This window comes from Mobula birostris, chromosome 16 (assembly GCF_030028105.1).
Source record: "Mobula birostris isolate sMobBir1 chromosome 16, sMobBir1.hap1, whole genome shotgun sequence".
NCBI lineage: Eukaryota > Metazoa > Chordata > Chondrichthyes > Myliobatiformes > Myliobatidae > Mobula > Mobula birostris.
The window spans coordinates 61410440-61433778 of record NC_092385.1 but is presented as its reverse complement, the minus strand read 5'-3'; the positions used below and the strand labels follow the sequence as shown (position 1 = coordinate 61433778).

General features: G+C 43.4%; 1 protein-coding gene across 1 annotated transcript in view; it reads left to right on the top strand.

The window, feature by feature from the left end:
- The window catches only part of rnf123 (ring finger protein 123), a 410214-nt gene extending 391729 nt beyond the window's left edge, over nucleotides 1–18485 (top strand). The window contains exons 37-38 of the mRNA XM_072280728.1: nucleotides 3525–3610; nucleotides 14018–18485. Of these exons, the coding sequence (XP_072136829.1) occupies nucleotides 3525–3610; nucleotides 14018–14117 (186 nt within the window). The 3' untranslated portion in view covers nucleotides 14118–18485. The remainder of the gene's footprint in view (nucleotides 1–3524; nucleotides 3611–14017) is intronic.
- The last annotated feature ends 4854 nt before the right edge of the window (nucleotides 18486–23339 follow it).

The following is a 23339-nucleotide window of genomic DNA, read 5'->3' as shown; positions in this document are numbered from 1 at the left end:
CCAGGTTCACCCATCATGGACAATGAGTTTCATCCCAATCTTGCGTCCAAAACATTAAATATCAGATATTAATTGCCCAATAATAAAATCTAAAATTCGGCAATGCTAAACCACCGTCCTTTTTTGATTTCTGTAGATATTTCTTACTCAGTGTAGGATTTTTATTCTGCCATATATATGAAGAAATTTTAGAATCAATAATATCAAAAAACGATTTCGAGATAAAATTTGGTACCATTTGAAATAAATACAGAAATTTAGGTAAAACAGTCATTTTAATAGCATTAATTGGACCAATCAGTGATAAGAACAGTGGGGACCATTTAGTAAACAATTGTTTAACATGGTCAGTTAAGGGTAGAAAGTTAACTTTAAATAGATCTTTATATTTTTTAGTAATCTTGACACCCAAATAAGTGAAATAATCAGTAATTAATTCAAATGGTAATCGTCTATAAATTGGAACTTGCATATTTAATAGAAAAAGCTCATTCTTATTAAGATTTAGTTTATAACCAGAAAAACTACTAAACTGAGCTAGTAGTGATAAAACTGCCGGGATGGATTTCTCTTTGTTCCAAAATCCTAGCAAAATCGGAAAGTCATAACTCTTACTCAACATGTAGTTGTACAGCTGCCTTGCATCACATCTTGTTTCACTGGTCTCGTTTTCATTGTCTGTCATGTCCTGGACAACTTGAAGTATCTCCTCAAGGTACTTGTTGACGGGTTTCACTGCTTCTGTCCTTGCAGTCCACCTGGTTTCGGACTCTGACTTAACAACCATAGGCACGGTCTTTTTGAGTTTCTCCCAGCGCTGTGTTGAATGAGAGAAAAGCACGTAGAGAGCTTCGATGGTTCCAAAAAACGTGACCATCATTGTATCCTGCTTAGCTGCATGTACACCCACCAAGTTGAGTGAGTGATTGTCGCAATTCACAACACTGCCAGATTGTTTTTCTTTACTTACTCTTTGATGAACACCACTTCTGTGTCCAGCCATCACAGCAGCGTGGTCATAGCACTGTGACCGACAATCTTGTAGCTCCATTTCGTCCTTCTCTAGCTGTTTCAAGATGTCTTCGACCAAGCTCTCAGCACCTTCTGGCTTCTCTGGATAAAACCAAGGAAGGACTCTCTAACAACTTCCACATACCTAACTACTTCTGACATCTGCTCACGGTGTGCCTGATCAGGAGTCGAGTCGAACATGAGGCCATAGTACTCGCTTTACGAATGCTTCTCAGTAAATAGCAAATGAATAGCAAACATCAGAGGGCGTATGTAAATGTACAAAGTTAAGGGAGGGAAGTTTAGGAGAGACATCAGGGGTAAGTTTTTTACACAGAGGGTTGTGGGTGCCTGGAATGACTTGCCAGGGATGGTGGTGGAGGCTAAAACATTAGGGGTATTTAAGAGCCTCTTGGACAGGCACATCGATGAAAGAAAAATAGAGGGTTACGGGGTAGTGTGGGTTTATTACTTTTTTTAAGGAATATATGGGTCAGCACAACATCGAGGGCCAAAGGGCCTGTACTGTGCTGTAGTATTTTAGTGTCTAAACTCTGGCTAACAGTGGATGCCATCATGTGGATGAATTCGTTCTGGACACCCAGTGAAAGATAAGATGTAGATCCAGGTTGACTTTCCAAATGAGTGTGGTATTCTTTTATGACAGTCAAAGATAGCCAGTAGTTTCAGTAAACCAAGGAAATTTCCCACATTGGAGTCATCGTCTAGCTGAAGTGACTCCCTGTGTACTCTCAAAGCCAGGGTCTGAGTCACAAGGAATTTTATGCAGTGAAGGATTCTTGTCAAGATATTGCGCTACTTCTGCTTTTCCTTCTCAATCTGTGACTGAAATACCGCGTCAATAACTCCTCTGTTTCCAGCTAAGTTTCTTTCCATTTCTTTCCACTGTGTGAAGCATTCCCGATGATTCTTGGCATTTTCATGAACACTAATCCTTTCAGGTGCTTTCCACTGGTTGAATCCACTTTCCTGCTTCCAATGAGAATTGATGGTCTGACCGGGAATAGAGAAGACAACAGATACAAAATGCAGACTTTTTAGAAGGGGAATAGACCAGCCATGAGCCAGTCACTTCCTCACCACGACCATTGTCCAATTTCCTCTTGAACCAAGTTTTGTTCATTGAGCGGTTATTTGTTGGTAGGAAAGGCCCCTCATAGTTCTGGAAATACTTTGAACCCAGCTTTATTATTTCTGTTCTCAACGAATCAGGCAGAATTGCTTTTCCAGTATCCTTGTCGAACTTCAGAAGTCCAACGTCATGCTGTTCGATCACTTCTGGTATGACAGTTTGAGGCTCTTTGACACCATCCAGTTCACCAGGTTCAGTGTTGTCAGGTTCAATCTCATCAATAAACTCAACATCACCACCACCACCATTGTCTTCCCCTCCTGCCATGTCCACGTTCTCTGTGGCAGCCTCACTCTTAATCTCGTCATACTCGGATTTATCTGACCTGACTTCCTCCTCGGCTTGTGACACATTTGTACTTGATCCACCTTCGGAGTCTAACAAACTTGTAGCAGTTGCAGGCGACTCCATGCAGCATGAAGGGCATGAAGAACTTGCTCGACTTCGTGGCTTCCTCCGCCTCCAACTTTAGTCCCCTCTGTCCTTCAGCTTCCACTTTACCCCTTCTTCGTGAAGAAATGCTTCATGGTCTTCTTACACAGAAGACCAAATAAGGCCATCCTAGTGCTTCTCACCTATGATAATCAAAGACAGATCATACATCTGAAAAAAATTCTTTTTTCACTCTCCGAGGATGGCTTGTCTGACTTTAACAGAAACTGCTCAGTGGCGCCCAGTGCACGTGCCAACCCACCAGAGCCTGCAGTGTGCACCATCTACACAATGTGCCGGGGTTAGTCACAGACTACTTTGACAGCACCTCCCAAAAACACCAACCTATGCAACCAAGAAGGGCCATGCCCATCGAAACACCATCTTGTGCAGATTCCTGTCTTGGAAACAAATTGCAACTGGATTTAAATATTGGAACTTCCTTTCCAGCAGCACCTTCACCGGACAGAAGGCAGCAGTTAAAGCACTTACCATAGAAGATTAAGGAGGTGGTTAGACCCTTTTGTTGGCAGTAACTGTTATTCGCCTCTATAGACTAGAGAATTTGGCACAATGCCCTTTATCTTGGGTCCTGATCAGAAACTGCAGCTTCCAACCTTTCATGTGATGAAAAGGGTTTGGTAGCGATTCGAAAATCAACCTAAAGCCATTTTGCCATTTTTATAGTTTACCTCATACTTTAGCATCTCCTCTCTGGTCGATAAGTTTAAATTACAGTTTTTGTTGTTAGTACCAAGTTTTAACAGTGAGGTTCCTCAAAACTGGCAGATCTTTCCCAGGGAAATCCTTCAAGAATTTTGAGTTTCACTTCATCCCGAATATTGCAAAAGCTTTGACGGGAGTGTTGGGGTGGGGGCTGTATGCACTGCTGCAGCCTACGTGTTATAATATCTTTGTTTTCTTGCAGCCCACCAGCGAGGAAGATCTCTGCCCCATCTGTTACGCACATCCAATCTCTGCCATCTTCATGCCATGTTCTCACAAATCTTGCAAGTAAGTCCGACTTGACTTGTGCCACAGTGGCCTTCGTCTCATCTGTATTCCTTACCAAGAATTTTCAGCTCATTAACAGCTCAAATGTCTCAGAATCACGCTGCTCTGTGCACTTCCTGTCACCCCTCTTTCTTTATTTCTCCTAAATGCATCAAACCCACAGGTCACTTAATGTACTAATATCTCCTGCAGTGGATCCACAGTATTCCCATTCAGTACGGTAATCCCATTTTGCTCATATCACTTGTTTATTGACTGTTGCGTAATTTCCTCCAACTCCATTTCGAAACAAGTTCAAATTGTGCTCGTTTGTGCATTCCCACTTTCTTTCAATTCCCCATGGATGGCTATGCCCTCAGTTATACTGAAACTTGCACATTTCAAAAATTCACTTGACCAGTTATTTGACTAAAATGCCCGGTGTTAAGTTTCTCTCTGACATCATCCCCGTGAAACACTTCTGGGATATTTTGTTTGTTTAAAGCAGTTATAACTGTTTTAATTTTAATACCTTCTTTCATCATTAAGTTCAGTATTCATTAGCCTAACTAAAACTTTCGAAGTCTTTCTGCATTGGTCTGTTCCTCATTCATTAGAATCCTTTCCTTTTCAAGACTTTCTGCAAACTTGAAGCTCCTCTCTAAAGTATCGTTACCTTATGAACTGCATCCTTAAGGCAAAGGAGCAGAATTAGGCCACTCAGCCCATCAAGGAGACTTCATCTCATGTTGTCCATATTTATTGTTTATTTATTTATTATTATTTAATTCTTCTTTTGTATTTGCATCTTGCTTCACCATTCCACCATGGCTGATTTATTATCACACTCAACCCCATTCTTCTGCTTTTTTCCCGTAACCATTGACACTCTTACTAATCAAGAACCTAATAACCTCAGTTTTATACCCAATGACTGTCTCCACAGCTGAATTCTGCAGATTCAACACCCTCTCGCTAAAGAAATTACTTTTCACCTCTGTTCTAAAGGGACGTCCTTCTATTCTGAGGCTGTGCCCTCTGGTCGTAGACTCCCTCACTATAGGAAACATCCTCTGCACATCTACTCAATCTAGACCTTTCAATATTAGATAGGTTTCGGTAAGATCCCCCCGCCCCCCCCCTAAACCTCAGTGCGTGCAGTCCTAGAGCCATCATACTCCTCATACATTAACCCTGTCATTCCGGGGATCTCTCTCATGAACTTCCTCTGCACCCTCTTCAATGCCAGCACGTCCTTTCTTAGTTAGGGGCCCAAAATTGCTCACAATACTCCAAGTGCAGTCTGACCAATGTCTTATAAAGCCACAGAACTATATCCTTAATTTTATGTTCAATTTGATTCCAAATGAACGCTAACATTGCATTTGCCTTCCTTACCAAAGTTCAAAATAAATTTTATTATTGAAGTACATAATTATCAGCACTCACAACCCTGAGATCCATTTTCTTGTGGGTATACTCCATAAATCTATAGAAAAGTAACCATAACAGAATTAATCAATGGAAGTCTGTCCAACTAGGGCATTCAACGTCAGTTCTGTATTTAATACAGTCATCCCCCATAAACTGGTCAGCAAACTGAACACTCTTGGCCTTGGTTCCTCCCTGTGCTCATGGGTCATGGACTTTCTCACAAACTGATCACAGCAAGTCAGAATTGGTCAGCACACCTCCACCACCCACATCTTAAAAATAGGCACCCCGCAGGGCTGTTTGCTGAGCCTATGCTCTACACACTCTTCACACATGACTGCACCCCCATCTACACCTCCAACTCCATAATTAAATTTGTGGACAATACCACAGTGGTTGGCCTGATCTCAGACGAGGATGAAACAGCTTACAGGCTTGAGGTGGATCATCTGATGGAGTGGTGTAAAGACAACAACCTTAACAGGCAGGTTTGCCACTGCTACATGGATGTGTTTAAACTAAGTAGTGGGGGGGGAAGAGAGGAACTATAAGGGTGGAGTTAAAGGGAAAGAGAGAATAAGGAAAGTTAAGAAAGACAACAGAATTAACGGGGCAGAAAGCTCAGGAAGGGATCTGAGATTATGGTCAAGTTCAATAGGAATCAATATGAAAGGTGAGGGGGAGTAATGGATTAAAAGTATTATATATAAATGCACGAAGTATAAGAAATAAAGTGGATGAGCTTGAGGCTCAGTTGGAAATTGGCAAGTATGACGTTGTACGAATAACAGAGACATGGCTGCAAGAGGACCAGGGCAGGGAAATGAATATTCAAGGATATAGTAAAGTAAAAGCATCCATTAGTCTTGCAAGACCACGGATCTGCGCCTGGAAAGTCTTCACTCTCCAGGGCACAGGCCTGGGCGAGGTTGTATGGAAGACCAGCAGTTGCCCATGCTGCAAGTCTCCCCTCTCCACAACACCAATGTTGTCCAAGGGAAGGGCATTAGGACCCATACAGCATGGCACCAATGTCGTTGCAGAGCAATATGTGATTAAGTGCCTTGCTCAAGGACACAACACGTTGCCTCGGCTGGGGCTCGAACTCACGACCTTCAGGTTGCTAGTCCAATGCCTTAACCGCTTGGCCACGTGCCAAGGGTATACATCCTATCGAAAGGACAGACAGGTGGGCAGAGGGGGTGGGGTGGCTCTGTTGGTGAGGAATGAAATTCGGTCACTTGCAAGGGGGACATAGAATCAGGAGATGTAGCGTCAGTATAGATAGAACTGAGAAATTGTAAGGGCAAAAAGACTCTAATGGGAGTTGTCTACAGGCCCCCAAACAGTAGTCTGGATATAGGGTGCTAGCTGAATCAAGAGGTAAAATTGGCATGTTGCAAAGGTAATGCTACGCTTGTTATGGGGAATTTTAACATGCAGGTAGGCTGGGAAAATCAGGTTGGTACTGGACCCCAAGAAAGGGAGTTTGTGGAGTGCCTCCAAGATGGATTCTTAGAGCAGCTTGTACTGTAACCCACCAGGGAGAAGGCAATTCTAGATTTAGTGTTGTGTAATGAACCGGATTTGATAAGGGAACTCGAGGTAAAGGAGCCATTAGGAGGTAATTAGAAATGTGTGCAATAAAGGAACAGCAGTTATAATGGGTGACTTCAATCTACATGTAGATTGGGTGAACCAAATTGGTAAAGGTGCTGAGGAAGAGGATTTCTTGGAATGTATGCGGGATGGTTTTTTCAACCAACATGTCGAGGAACCAACTAGAGAGCAGGCTATTCTGGACTGGGTTTTGAGCAATGAGGAAGGGTTAATTAGCAATCTTGTCGTGAGAGGCCCCTTGGGTAAGAGTGACCATAATATGGTGGAATTCTTCATTAAGATGGAGAGTGACATAGTTAATTCAGAAACAAAGGTTCTGAACTTAAAGAGGGGTAACTTTGAAGGTATGAGACGTGAATTAGCTAAGATAGACTGGCAAATGACACTTAAAGGATTGACGGTGGATATGCAATGGCAAGCATTTAAAAGTTGCATGGATGAACTACAACAATTGTTCATCCCAGTTTGGCAAAAGAATAAATCAGGGAAGGTAGTGCACCCGTGGCTGACAAGAGAAATTAGGGATAGTATCAATTCCAAAGAAGAAGCATACAAATTAGCCAGAGAAAGTGGATCACCTGAGGACTGGGAGAAATTCAGAGTTCAGCAAAGGAGGACAAAGGGCTTAATTAGGAAGGGGAAAAAAGATTATGAGAGAAAACTGGCAGGGAACATAAAAACGGACTGTAAAAGCTTTTATAGATATGTAAAAAGGAAAAGACTGGTAAAGACAAATGTAGGTCCCCTGCAGACAGAAACAGGTGAATTGATTATGGGGAGCAAGGACATGGCAGACCAATTGAATAATTACTTTGGTTCTGTCTTCACTAAGGAGGACATAAATAATCTTCCAGAAATAGTAGGGGACAGAGGGTCCAGTGAGATGGAGGAACTGAGCGAAATACATGTTAGTAGGGAAGTGGTGTTAGGTAAATTGAAGAGATTGAAGGCAGATAAATCCCCAGGGCCAGATGGTCTGCATCCTAGAGTGCTTAAGGAAGTAGCCCAAGAAATAGTGGATGCATTAGTGATAATTTTTCAAAACTCGTTAGATTCTGGACTAGTTCCTGAGGATTGGAGGGTGGCTAATGTAACTCCACTTTTTAAAAAAGGAGGGAGAGAGAAACCAGGGAATTATAGACCGGTTAGCCTAACATCAGTGGTGGGGAAACTGCTGGAGTCAGTTATCAAGGATGTGATAACAGCACATTTGGAAAGCGGTGAAATGATCGGACAAAGTCAGCATGGATTTGTGAAAGGAAAATCATGTCTGATGAATCTCATAGAATTTTTTGAGGATGTAACTTGTAGAATGAATAGGGGAGAACCAGTGGATGTGGTATATTTGGATTTTCAAAAGGCTTTTGACAAGGTCCCACACAGGAGATTAGTGTGCAAACTTAAAGCACACGGTATTGGGGGTAAGGTATTGGTGTGAGTGGAGAATTGGTTAGCAGACAGGAAGCAAAGAGTGGGAAAAAACGGGACCTTTTCAGAATGGCAGGCGGTGACTAGTGGGGTACCGCAAGGCTCAGTGCTGGGACCCCAGTTGTTTACAATATATATTAATGACTTGGATGAGGGAATTAAATGCAGCATCTCCAAGTTTGCGGATGACACGAAGCTGGGTGGCAGTGTTAGCTGTGAGGAGGATGCTAAGAGGATGCAGGGTGACTTGGATAGGTTGGGTGAGTGGGCAAATTCATGGCAGATGCAATTTAATGTGGATAAATGTGAAGTTATCCACTTTGGTGGCAAAAGTAGGAAAACAGATTATTATCTGAATGGTGGCCAATTAGGAAAAGGTGAGGTGCAACGAGACCTGGGTGTCATTATACACCAGTCATTGAAAGTAGGCATGCAGGTACAGCAGGCGGTGAAAAAGGCGAATGGTATGCTGGCATTTATAGCGAGAGGATTCGAGTACAGGAGCAGGGAGGTACTACTGCAGTTGTACAAGGCCTTGGTGAGACCACACCTGGAGTATTGTGTGCAGTTTTGGTCCCCTAATCTGAGGAAAGACATCCTTGCCATAGAGGGAGTACAAAGAAGGTTCACCAGATTGATTCCTGGGATGGCAGGACTTTCATATGAAGAAAGACTGGATGAACTGGGCTTGTACTCGTTGGAATTTAGAAGATTGAGGGGGGATCTGATTGAAACGTATAAGATCCTAAAGGGATTGGACAGGCTAGATGCAGGAAGATTGTTCCCGATGTTGGGGAAGTCCAGAACGAGGGGCCACAGTTTGAGGATAGAGGGGAAGCCTTTTAGGACCGAGATTAGGAAAAACTTCTTCACACAGAGAGTGGTGAATCTGTGGAATTCTCTGCCACAGGAAACAGTTGAGGCCAGTTCATTGGCTATATTTAAGAGGGAGTTAGATATGGCCCTTGTGGCTAAAGGGGGTCAGGGGGTATGGAGGGAAGGCTGGGGCGGGGTTCTGAGTTGGATGATCAGCCATGATCATAATAAATGGCGGTGCAGGCTCGAAGGGCCGAATGGCCTGCTCCTGCACCTATTTTCTATGTTTCTATAATATGATAAGTTTTAATCTACAATTTGAGAGGGAGAGGGGAAAATCGGAAGTGTCAGTATTACAGTTGAACAAAGGGGACTATGGACCCATGAGGGAGGAGCCGGCCAAAGTTGACTGGAAAGATACCCTGGCAGGGATGACAGTGGAACAACAATGGCAGGTATTTCTGGGAATAATACAGAAGGTGTAGGATCAGTTCATTCCAAAGAGGAAGAAAGATTCTAAGGGGAGTAAGGGGCGACCATGGCTGACAAGGGAAGTCAAGAACAGTATAAAAATAAAAGAGAGGAAGTATAACATAGCAAGGATGAGCGGGAAGCCAGAGGATTGGGAGACTTTTAAAGAGCAACAAAGGATAACTAAAAAGGCAATACGGGGAGAAAAGATGAGATACGAAGGCAAGCTAGCTAGGAATATAAAGGAGGATAGTAAAAGCTTCTTTAGGTATGTGAAGAGGAAAAAAGTAGTTAAGACCAAAGTTGGTCCCTTGAAGACAGAAACGGGTGAAATTATTCTGGGGAACAAGGAAATCGCAGACAAGCTGAACAGGTACTTTGGATCTGTCTTCACCAGGGAAGACACAAACAATCTCCCAGATGTAATAGTGGCCAGAGGACACAGGGTAACGGAGGAACTGAAGGAAATTCACATTAGGCAGAAAATGGTGTTGGATAGACTGATGGGACTGAAGGCTGATAAATCCCCAGGGCCTGATGGTCTGCACCCCAGGGTACTTAAGAAGGTGGCTCTAGAAATCGTGGAGGCATTGGTAATTATCTTCCAATGTTCTATAGATTCAGGATCAGTTCCTGAGGACTGAAGGGTAGCTAATGTTATCTCACTTTTTAAGAAAGAAGGGAGAGAGAAAACAGGGAATTATAGACCAGTTAGCCTGACATCAGTGGTGGGGAAGATGCTGGAGTCAGTTATAAAGGATGAAATAGTGGCACATTTGGATAGCAGTAACAGGATCGGTCCAAGTCAGCGTGGATTTACGAAGGGGAAATCATGCTTGACTAATCTTAGGGAATTTTTTGAGGATGTAACTATGAAAACGGACAAGGGACAGCCAGTGGATGTAGTGTACCTGGACTTTCAGAAAGCCTTTGATAAGGTCCCACATAGGAGGTTAGTGGGCAAAATTAGAGCACATGGTATTGGGGATAGGGTATTGACATGGATCGTAAATTGGTTGGCAGACAGAAAACAAAGAGTAGGGATTAATGGGTCCCTTTAAGAATGGCAGGCAGTGACTAGTGGGGTACCGCAAGGCTCGGTGCTGGGACCGCAGCTATTTACAATATACATTAATGATTTAGATGAAGGGATTAAAAGTAACATTAGCAAATTTGCAGATGACACAAAGCTGGGTGACGGTGTGCAATGTGCGGAGGATGTTGAGAAAACGCAGGATGACTTGGACAGGTTGGGTGAGTGGGCAGATGCAGTTTAATGTGGATAAATGTGAGGTTATCCACTTTGGTGGCAAGAACAGGAAGGCAGATTACTATTTGAATGGAGTCAAGTTAGGAAAAGGGGAAGTACAACGAGATCTTGGTGTCCTTGTTCATCAGTCACTGAAAGTAAGCATGCAGGTACAGCAGGCAGTGAAGAAAGCTAATGGCATGTTGGCCTTCATAACAAGGGGAGTTGAGTATAGGAACAAAGAGGTCCTTCTGCAGTTGTACAGGGCCCTGGTGAGACCACACCTGGAGTATTGTGTACAGTTTTGGTCTCCAAATTTGAGGAAGGACATTCTTGCTATTGAGGGAGTGCAGCGGAGGTTCACGAGGTTAATTCCCCGGGATGGCGGGACTATCATATGTTGAAAGATTGGAGCGACTGGGCTTGTATACACTGGAATTTAGAAGGATGAGAGGGGATCTGATTGAAACATATAAGATTATTAAGGGATTGGACATGCTAGAGGCAGGAAACACGTTCCTGATGTTGGGGGAGTCCAGACCCAGAGGCCACAATTTGAGAATAAGGGGTAGGCCAATTAGAACGGAGTTGAGGAAGAACTTTTTCACCCAGAGAGCTGTGGATCTGTGGAATGCTCTGCCTCAGAAGGCAGTGGAGGCCAATTCTCTGAATGCTTTCAAGAAAGAGTTAGATAGAGTTCTTAGTGATAGTGGAGTCAAGGGATATGGGGAGAAGGCAGGAAAAGGGTACTGATTGTGGATGATCAGCCATGATCACAGTGAATGGTGGTGCTGGTTCGAAGGGCCGAATGGCCTATTCCCACACCTATTGTTTATTGACCTGGTCCTTAACACTTCTAAAACAAAAGAGACGATCATTGACTTCAGGAGATCAAAGTACAGAGTACACACCCCCCTCCATATACATGGAGAGGTAGTGGAAAGTGTGGAAAAGCTGAAGTTCCTTGGAGTTATGTTGTCAAAACAGCTGACATGGACTACCAACACCTCGCTGCTTGTAAAAAAGGCACAACAAAGACTCTTCATCCTCAGAAAGCTAAAACAGACCAAACTCCCACAAAAGCTGTTGCTTAACTGCTACAGAAGCACAATTGAAACCGTCCTGACCAACAGCGCCACAGTGTACAATGCCAGCTGCACAGCCGCTGAGCGACAAGACCTGCATCGTGTGGTGAAAGTGGCCCAGTGAATTGTCAGGATGGAGCTCCCAGGACTGGACACCATCTACTCCAGCAGACTCAGGAGGAAAGCAATCAGCATAACCAGAGACACCACACACCCCGGCCACTCCCTGTCTGACCCGCTGCCGTCCAGCAAAAGGTTCAGGACACTAAAAGCCAGAACAAATAGACTGAGGAACAGCTTCTATCCCAGAGCTGTGGCCTCCATCACACCACTCGCACAGAACAATGACTGAAACTGTGAGCACACACATGCACACACAAGGACTCAAATACTTGCACTAACGGCACTTTGTGCATCACTGTGATATTCTGGTGCTGCTGCTACTTGTCTATTTAATACTGTTTTTCTATTACTGTCTTGTTTTCATCTACCGCTTTATTTAATTGCCTGAGAGGAAGCCAAACCGAGTTTCATTGTACCTATGTATAATGACAATAAAGATCATTCAATTCAATTCAACCAGAATGCAGGAAACAACAAAATGCAAATACAAAAAGAATAAATAAATAAGCATGCAAGCAATAAATATTGAGAGCATGAGATGAAGAGTCCTTGAAAGTGATTGTGATGTGATTGTGAATGGGGCAAGTGAAGTTGAGTGCAGTTATCCCCTTGGTTCAAGAGTCTGACGGTTGAGGGGCAGTCACTGTTCCTGAACCCGGTGGTGTGAGTACCTTCTTCCTGATGACATCAGTGAGAAGAGAGCATGACCTGGATGGTGGGTGTCCCTGCTGTTTCCTGCAACAGCATTTCATGTGGATGTGCTCAATGGTTGAAAGGGCTTTACACATGATGGCCTGAGCCATTTCCACCACTTGTTGTAGGATTTTCTGTTCAAGGGCATTGGTGTTTCCATACCAGGCTGTGCTGTGGCCAGTCAATATACTCTCCACTACACATCTATAGAAGTTTGACAAAGTTTTGGATGTCATGTTTTATCTCCACAAATTTCACGGACTCAACCTATAAGTTAACTTTTAGGGAATCCTGCACAAGGACTTCCAAGTCCCTTGGCAGCTCTGATTTTTGAATTTTCTCTCCATTCAGAAAATAGTCTGCATCTTTATTCCTTCTACCAAAGTGCAACACCATACACTTCCATACATTGTATTTCCTTTGCCCATTTTCCTAACCTGTTTGCCTCTCTGCAGTCTCCCTGCTTCCTCAACACTACATGCCCCTCCACCTGTCTTATCATCCACAAACATGGCCACAAAGTCATCAATTCTGTCATCATCCAGAAAACGTGAAAAGAAGCAGTCCCAACACAGACAAACCCCTGCATATTGTATTGATATGTCTAACACCTCCGTTAATGTATTAATGTATCTCACGCCTACCCAGACACACTTGCCCAGATTCACTTTGTTTTAAAATGTTATATCAGCTCTGTACCTATGTGAGAGTTTCTTAAATACCCCTAATGTATCTGTCACTACCACCACCCCTAGCAGGGCATTCCACACACTCACCACTCTCAGTGTAAAAAAAACTTGCAATCTCTCTCGTACTTTCCTCCAATCACCTTAAAATTCTGTCCCCTCATATTTGCCATTTCTGCCCTGGGAAGAAGTATCTGACTGTCCAATCTATCCATGTCTCTTGTACACCTCTATCAAGTCACCTCTCATCCTCCTTCACTCCAAAGAGAAAAGACCTAGTTCACCCATCCTACAATAAGACATACTCCCTCACCTCTTCCCAGATTATATGGCGGAAATTAGTGACCAATTAACTTACTGACCATGGGATGTGGGAGGAAACTGAAGCACCCAGTGGAAACCCACATGGTCATAGAGAGAATGTGCAGACTCCCAACTGACAGCGCCTAAGGTTAGCATTCAACCTGTTCTACTCCCCTTCACCTTTTGAATGCCAAGTATTGATTGATGTATCTAGTCCTTCAGTTGGAACAGCATAAACTGATCAGAAAGATGATCACTTTAATAGCTGTGTGATAAAGTTGAAAATAAAAAAAAACTGCATATGCTGGAAATATGAACTATGAACCAATAATGTTGGAAACACTCAGCCAGTCAGGCAGCATCTGTGGAGAAAGAAACAGAGTTAGTATTTCATGTCAGAATTCTTTCCGCAGACAGTTCCTGAGCTGATGTAGCATTTTCATTTTTTCAAAATTATTAGTGAATTGGGATTCTGTTTGTTGACGTGCTTGAGGACTGACTATTACTCTTGTCATTTCAGGGCCTGCATCAACCAGCACCTGATGAACAACAAGGACTGCTTTTTCTGCAAGGCCACTATCACTGCCGTGGATGACTACGCAAAACCATCCTCCTCCTAGTTGTCACTGATCCACCAACCTTGCAATTTCCCTGCTTCCAAAGATAGGGTAAAGGAAAAGATACTCTTCAGGACATTAGCAACTGTGTAACATGCAGAGATTGGAATGTTCAATATCCAATGTTTACAAAAGGGAATGATCCTTGGTGCTTCATCAAGCAATGATGCACTTGTTAGATTGCTATTTAATTTCATATATTGATTCCTAGACTGAGGCAAACACGTTCTGAAGGGCAATTTACAGATTGAATTTCGCCCTGTCCCTGACACGCTAATCTTGTGTCTTGGCTGTGATTCCCTTCTTGGGTCCTAAAGCCTACCTTTATTAATTTATGAGCTGCGAACTGACATCAAGTGAGATTTAAAATCTGTTTGCAGAAATGGGAAAGAAAGCGTATATCTGTGTAACTCCAGCTGTTTGCACTAGAGTCTGGCAGGAGCTTGGAGCGACCCATGAGAAGATACCTACTTGTCTTCAGCAGGTGGTTTTAGGCTCCTGTGGAAATTGTTCAAAGCTACCTGGATCCCTTTTTGCCATACATTGAGACTTTTAATGGGAACATTTTAATCAACAGCAGAACTCGAACAGTGCCAGATTGTCTGATACCCTACACCTTGACATGACTTTTATAAACCAACCTATGTCAAAATGATGGGAGCGTTTTCTACTAATCCACAGGCCCTGCCAATGTCCTAAAGCTTTTCTAAAGACTCCTACTTGGAAACAGTGTTTTTGTGCACTTACTGTCTGATTGCCTGGTTTCATTGAACATTTCCCCATTGAACTGATGTCCCTTGATGTCTAGTAACTAATGCAGCCACTGACAATGAAGAATAGAGTGATTCCAGTTTATCATGGTGAGAACAACAACTTGTTGTACTTCACCCATACCCGAATTCCCCCCACATCAGGTTCATGTCCAGGCATCAGGAGTATTTCTTACCAATTATCTAATCTTAAATTTTAAGTCTAAGATACTTTCCCAACTCTTAATTCATTAATTGGTACTATCATTGTATAACAATCAAATCAAGATCATATCTGTCCATACCTGGTTTAATACTGGAAGACATACTACTCAGTATCCTGTGTGCCACAGCCAGCCTGATGCTGGAGAAGGCAGAATTAGGGTTCATTGTCCATAGTTAAACACCGGCCCTTTGTGAATCTGACTCTCACGTTCACGTCCTGACCAATGTTGTGAGACAGTTCTTCTGTGACATTGGATTACATGAGTCTATACCCAGACATGCCAGATAATGTGCAGAGCAAGTCCATGTGAGCTTTGATGCTATGACACCTGCTTGGCATGAATCTGTTGTTGTATCAGGATGCTGGGTGTGAACTTGCTCATGCCTGGACTGGTACTAGCACTGGCTCTGTCTAACGTGTAAATCACGGTACTAATATATTCACCTGTCACGTGCTGAATATTGCCAAAACCATACTGTCCACCTGGTAATATGAGCCAGTATCCCATGAGTCTGTACCTCAAATGAAACATGAATCAGCCAACATGTCCATGCCAGGCAGAATCGCATGTCTCTATCTGTAATGACACTGCATAATGCATGAGTTAGTGCCTTTGTGTCCTCAATTTCCTATACTACTTTCAAAATCTGTTACTGTGTTGGTCATTGACACTATAAACCACACTACAAAACGATATCATCGGTCGTGAGATGATCCACTTTCTGACAATTTAATGTCACTTGTGAGTTGTTATGGCACTACTGATTCAAAGATCTACTATATGACTTGCACTAAAATGGTGCTTGATGCAGGAGTCCAGAGTTTGTGAGGTGGCCATCAGACTTAACCAGTGAGAAGTAACAAATTACCAAAGTTTAAAGAGGGCATGGGAAAAGTAGACAGAGAGAATCAGCATCCGGTTCTCAAGGAACTGGCTAACTTGTCCCTTTCTCTGCTTACAGCTCTGTGTGAGATGTGTTTTCATTTGAAAGCTGATCTTGCATTTCAATTTTTTTTTCCTCTCTTCACTAATTAAACTCAGTACCTGAGTACTGTTCATTCTTGGTGATCAGTGCACAACATGCATTTTGCCAAAAACTATCACCTGCCAGTGCACCAGCATATGTACATTGCAACTAGTGCTGCTGGGCTTGTGTAAAGCTGGAACTTAGTGACCTGGTTAGTGCCATCATCATCTTCCTACAACCGCACCAGTTCTGGTTGTCAAGTACTAACCTCTGCTGCCTGAGTTACTGTTCAACCCTTGGCTGCTATGAAGAATGTGTGAAGATGCTGGTTTTTCACTATCTGATCTTGTAACTTAACACATATTAAAAACTGAAGATTTAGCATTTATAAATTAATATTGTAACTTGCTCTCTGGCCCTGATATATCATTATAGTCCCTGCCAAGGAGGTTCGGAACTACAGGTTTATATTTGCAAAATGTATTTCACAATTATTATAAGTGACTGGTCTAATCAGTTGGTAGAGCAACCTGTTCCCTGACCCTGTTCCCTATGTTAAAGGTGAGGGGTTAGCAGCAGTGGAGAACCTTTGTCTATCCACTGGGAAGCTGCATGCAGTGAGAGCTGCCAATTTCTGCTTTTAGTTCTTTGGGATTCCCTTTTGTTGGGGATAATGGAGTGTGTGTGAGAAACTGTTGCTTGTGTTATTGAATTTGATGGACTGTTCTTACATGCGAGTTTACTTGCAGACGTGAACAATAAAAATGAGTTACCCATCACATCCGAGGGCTGTTTCATGAAACTCTTCTACATCTCATCCAGTACCCTGACTAGCAACACCACCTCCAACTCAGCACTTAATAAATACCACCGAAAGTCCCAAATTAAAATGTAAACTGGCATTCAGAGCATTTAAACACAAGAGGCAGCTGCTACCTTTCTATCTACATAATTCCCAGATGTCACATGCTAAAATTCTTAGACCCAGTAAGTGCCACCATTAAATCTTGCTCTGGTCACAGCTTTGAGGTCTCCAAAGTTAGAAACATACAGCACAATACAGGCCCTTCAGCCCACAAAGCTGTGCCTAACATGTCCTTACCTTAGAACTACCTAGGCTTACCCATAGCCATCTATTTTTCTAAGCTCCATGTACCTATCCAGGAGTCTCTTAAATGACCCTATCGTTTCCGCCTCCACAACCGCTGCCAGCAGCCCATTCCACGCACTCACCACTCTCTGCGTAAAAAAAAAATACTACCCCTGACATCTACTCTACACCTACTGCCAAGCACCTTAAAATTATGCCCTCTCATGCTAGCCACTTCAGCCCTGGGAAAAAGCCTCTGACTTTCCACACGATCAATGCCTCTCATTATCTTGTACACCTCTATCAGGTCACCTCTCACCCTCTGTCACTCCAAGGAGAAAAGGCCAAGTTCACTCAACTTGAAGTCTATGGAATGAAGGGAAACAAGTAGTGAGATCATGGAAACTGTACAGATTGAAAAGGAGGAGGTCCTTGCTGTCTTGAGGAAAATTAAAGTGGATAAATCCCCGGGACCTGACAGGGTGTTCCCTCGGACCTTGAAGGAGACTAGTGTTGAAATTGCAGGGGCCCTGGTAGAGATATTTAAAATGTCGCTGTCTACAGGTGAGGTGCCGGAGGATTGAAGAGTGGCTCATGTTGTTCCGTTGTTTAAAAAAGGATCGAAAAGTAATCCGGGAAATTATAGGCCAGTAAGTTTAACGTTGGTAGTAAGTAAGTTATTGGAGGGAGTACTAGGAGACAGAATCTACAAGCATTTGGATAGGCAGGGACTTATCAGGGAGAGTCAACATGGCTTTGTGCGTGGTAGGTCATGTTTGACCAATCTATTGGAGTTTCTTGAGGAGGTTACCAGGAAAGTGGATGAAAGGAAGGCAGTGGATATTGTCTACATGGACTTCAGTAAGGCCTTTGACAAGGTCCCGCATGGGAGGTTAGTTAGGAAAATTCAGTCGCTAGGTATACATGGAGAGGTGGTAAATTGGATTAGACATTGGCTCAATGGAAGAAGCCAAAGAGTGGTAGTAGAGAATTGCTTCCCCGAGTGGAGGCCTGTGACTAGTGGTGTGCCATAGGGATTGGTGCTGGGTCCATTGTTATTTGTCATCTATATCAATGATCTGGATGATAATGTGGTAAATTGGATCAGCAAATTTGCTGATGATACAAAGATTGGAGGTGTAGTGGACAGTGAGGAAGGTTTTCAGAGCCTGCAGAGGGACTTGGGCCAGCTGGAAAAATGAGCTGAAAAATGGCAGATGGAGTTTAATACAGACAAGTGTGAAGTATTGCACGTTGGAAGGACAAACCAAGGTAGAACATACAGGGTTAATGGTAAGGCACTGAGGAGTGCAGTAGAACAGAGGGATCTGGGAATACAGATACAAAATTCCCTAAAAGTGGCGTCACAGGTAGATAGGGTCGTAAAGAGAGCCTTTGGTACATTGGCCTTTATTAATCAAAGTATTGAGTATAAGAGCTGGAATGTTATGATGAGGTTGTATAAGGCATTGGTGAGGCCGAATCTGGAGTATTAGCCTCCGGGTCCAACATATTATTCTCCGTAACTTCCGCCACCTCCAATGGGATCCCACCACTAAGCACATCTTTCCCTCCCCCCCTCTCTCTGCATTCCGCAGGGATTGCTCCCTACACAACTCCCTTGTCCATTCGTCCCCCCCATCCCTCCCCACTGATCTCCCTCCTGGCACTTATCCGTGTAAGCGGAACAAGTGCTACACATGCCCTTACACTTCCTCCCTTACCACCATTCAGGCCCCCAAACAGTCCTTCCAGGTGAGGCAACACTTCACCTGTGAGTCGACTGGGGTGATATACTGCGTCCGGTGCTCCCGATGTGGCCTTTTATATATTGGCGAGACCCGACGCAGACTCGGAGACCGCTTTGCTGAACATCTACGCTCTGTCCGCCAGAGAAAGCAGGATCTCCCAGTGGCCACACATTTTAATTCCACATCCCATTCCCATTCTGACATGTCTATCCACGGCCTCCTCTACTGTAAAGATGAAGCCACACTCAGGTTGGAGGAACAACACCTTATATTCCGTTTGGGTAGCCTCCAACCTGATGGCATGAACATCGACTTCTCTAACTTCGGCTAAGGCCCCACCTCCCCCTCGTACCCCATCTGTTACTTATTTTTATGCACACATTCTTTCTCTCACTCTCCTTTTTCTCCCTCTGTCCCTCTGAATATACCTCTTGCCCATCCTCTGGGTTCCCCCCCCCCCTGTCTTTCTTCCCGGACCTCCTGTCCCATGATCCTCTCATATCCCTTTTGCCTATCACCTGTCCAGCTCTTGGCTCCATCCCTCCCCCTCCTCTCTTCTCCTATCATTTTGGATCTCCCCCTCCCCCTCCAACTTTCAAATCCCTTACTCTTCCTTCAGTTAGTCCTGACGAAGGGTCTCAGCCTGAAACGTCGACTGCACCTCTTCCTACAGATGCTGCATGGCCTGCTGCGTTCACCAGCAACTTTGATGTGTGTTTCTGGAGTATTGTGTTCAGTTTTGGTCACCAAATTACAGGAAGGATATAAATAAGGTTGAAAGAGTGCAGAGAAGGTTTACAAGGATGTTGCCAGGACTTGAGAAACTCAGTTACAGAGAAAGGTTGAATAGGTTAGGACTTTATTCCCTGGAGCGTAGAAGAATGAGGGGAGATTTGATAGAGGTATATAAAATTATGATGGGTATAGATAGAGTGAATGCAAGCAGGCTTTTTCCACTGAGGCAAGGGGAGAAAAAAAACCAGAGGACATGGGTTAAGGGTGAGGGGGGAAAAGTTTAAAGGGAACATTGGGGGGGGGGCTTCTTCACACAGAGAGTGGTGGGAGTATGGAATGAGCTGCCAGACGACGTAATAAATGCGGGTTTTTTTTAAACATTTAAGAATAAATTGGACAGATACATGGATGGGAGGTGTATGGAGGGATATGGTCCGTGTGCAGGTCAGTGGGACTAGGCAGAAAATGGTTCTGCACAGCCAAGAAGGGCCAAAAGGCCTGTTTTTGTGCTCTAGTTTTTCTATGGTTTCTATTCTCATAAGGCATGCTCCCCAATGCAGGCAACATCCTTGTAAATCTCCTCTGCACCCTTTCTATGGTTTCCACGTCCTTCCTGTAGTGAGGCGACCAGAATTGAGCTCAGTACTCCAAGTGGGGTCTGACCAAGGTCCTATATAGCTGCAACATTACCTCTCGCCTCATAAAGGCCAATGCACCGTATGCCTTCTTAACCACAGAGTCAACCTGCATAGCAGCTTTGGACTATAGCTATGGACTCGGACCCCAAGATCCCTCTGATCCTCCACACTGCCAAGAGTCTTGCCATTAATGCTATATTCTGCTCTAATATTTGACCTACCAAAATGAACCACCTCACACTTATTTAGGTTGAACTCTATCTGCCACTTCTCAGCCCAGTTTTGCATCCTATCAATGTCCCGCTGTAACCCCTGACAGCCCTCCACAATATCCACAACACCCCCAACCTTTGTGTTATCAGCAAATTTACTAACCATCCCTTCACTTCTTCATCCAGGTCATTTATAAAAATCACAAAGAGAAGGGGGTTCCAGAACAGATCCCTGAGGCACACCACTGGTCACCGACCTCCATGCAGAATATGACCCGTCTACAACCACCCTTTGCCTTCTGTGGGCAAGCCAGTTCTAGATCCACAAAACAATGTCTCCTTGGATCCCATGCCTCCTTACTTTCTCAATAAATCTTGCATGGGGTACCTTATCAAATGCCTTGCTAAAATCCATATACACTACATCTAAGGCCTTCATCAATGTGTTTAGTCACATCCTCAAAAAATTCAATCAGCTCGTAAGGCACAACCTGCTTTTGACAAAGCCATGCTGACTATTCCTAATCATATTATACCTCTCCAAATGTTCATAAATCCTGCTTCTTAGGATCTTCTCCATCTACTTACCAACCAGTGAAGTAAGACTCACTGGTCTATAATTTCCTGGGCTATCCCTACTCCCTTTCTTGAATAATGGAACAACATCCGCAACCCTCCAGTCCTCCAGAACCTCTCCCGTCCTCATTGATGATGCAAAGATCATTGCCATAGGCTCAGCAGTCTCCTCCCTCACCTCCCACAGTAGCCTGAGGTACATCCTGTCTGGTCCCAGTGCCTTATCCAATTTGATGCCTTCCAAAAGCTCCAACATATCCTCTTCCTTAATATCTACATGCTCAAGCTTTTTAGTCTGCTGCAAGTCATCCTGACGATTGCCAAAGCTCCTTTTCCATAGTGAATACTGAAGCAAGGTATTCATTAAGTACCTCTGCCATCTCCTTCAGTTCCATACACACTTTTCCACTGTCACACTTGATTGGTTCTATTCTCTCATGTCTTATCCTCTTGTTCTTGACATACTTGTAGAATGCCTTGGGGTTTTCCTTAATCCTGTCCACCAAGGCCTTCTCATGGCCCCTTCTGGCACTCCTAATTTCATTTTAAGCTCCTTCCTGCTAGCCTTATAATCTTCTAGATCTCTATTATTACCTAGTTTTTTGAACCTTTTGTAAGCTCGTTTCTTCTTGACTAGATTTACAACAGCCTTTGTGCACCACGGTTCCTGTACCCTACCATCCTTTCCGTCTCATTGGAACGTAACTATGCAGAACCTCATGCAAATATCCCCTGAACATTTGCCACATTTCTTCTGTACGTTTCCCTGAGAACATCTGTTCCCAATTTATCCTTCCAAGTTCCTACCTGATAGCCTCATATTTCTCCTTACTCCACCTAAACGTTTCCCTAACTTGTCTGTTCCTATCCCTCTCCAATGCTATGGTAAAGGAGATAGAATTGTGATCACTATTGAATAATGGAACAACATCCGCAACCCTCCAATCCTCCGGAACCTCTCCCGTCCTCATTGATAAAGTAAAGATCATCGCTGGAAGCTCAGCGATCTCCAGAGATTATGCACAGTGTTTGTTACATAGGTACCGTGCACAATCCTGATTTGATGGAGACGGATGTGAGAAGCACAGAGGAACATCTGGAGAAACTTCTGAAATGCCTGCTTCGCTGCTGCTACTGTGCAATCCAGAATCTCCGGAGAAGGCCCCAAATCCTCCGCTTTGCCTATTGCCGGGGCAGGGGTCGAAACGCTCGGCAGAGATGGTGCTTGGTGTCGGAGGGCTGGTCGGAGGCTCGAAGTTTTCGGACGGACTCAAGAGTCGGCTGTGATCGGGTGCTTCCAGTGTGCTGCATCGGCAAGTTTGCAGCGCTGGATGCTCATGGCAGGGAGAGTTTTTCTTCCTTCTACCGTCTGCGTGAGATGATGGGACTTTTGAGAGACTTTGAGACTTTCTTTTACTGTGCCCATGGTCTGTTCTTCATCAAATTACGGTATTGCTTTGCACTGTTGTAACTATATGTTATAATTATGTGGTTTTTGTCAGTATTTTTAGTCTTGGTTTGTCTTGTGTTTCTGTGATATCTTTCTGGAGGAACAATGCATCATTTCATGCATTACTAAATGACAATAAAAGAGGACTGCATGTCCTCAAACTAATCTAATCTAATCTCCAAAATGCTCTCCCATTGAGAGGCCTGACACCTGACCAGGTTCATTTCCCAATACCAGATCAAGTACAACCTCTATGTAGATAAGCCTACATATTGTGTCAGGAAACCTTCCTGAACACACCTAACAAACTCCACCCCATCTAAACCCCTTGCTCTAGGGAAATGCCAATCAATATTTGGGAAATTAAAATCTCCCACCACAACAACCCTGTTAATATTACTCCTTTCCAGAATTAAATGAATGTTATTACTTTAACTGCAATTTAATTGATTAAAGGTTTTGGAATATTAACACTATAGGCACTACAGTCTTTTTTTTTGAAAATGTGACAAAAGCAAATAAGTGGATATAACTTTCACTTTTCATTTAAAATATTCAAAAATTATTTGGTAAAGAAATGATTAGGTGCAACCAGGAATTGATGACAATGTCATCATGTTATCTCTTGAATATACAGCAAGGACATATTGCGTTCATTCATTGTGATTATCCATTAACTACTTTCAATTAATCTTCAAAGATTGTAATAATCAGTTTTGTACAACATTTGTGGCCATAGGCCATGCTTAATGATGAGACTAACATAATAAGAGCCTTTGGATTGGATTACATTTAACACAGACTACATAAGAGTACTGCTAGAGCCGGTA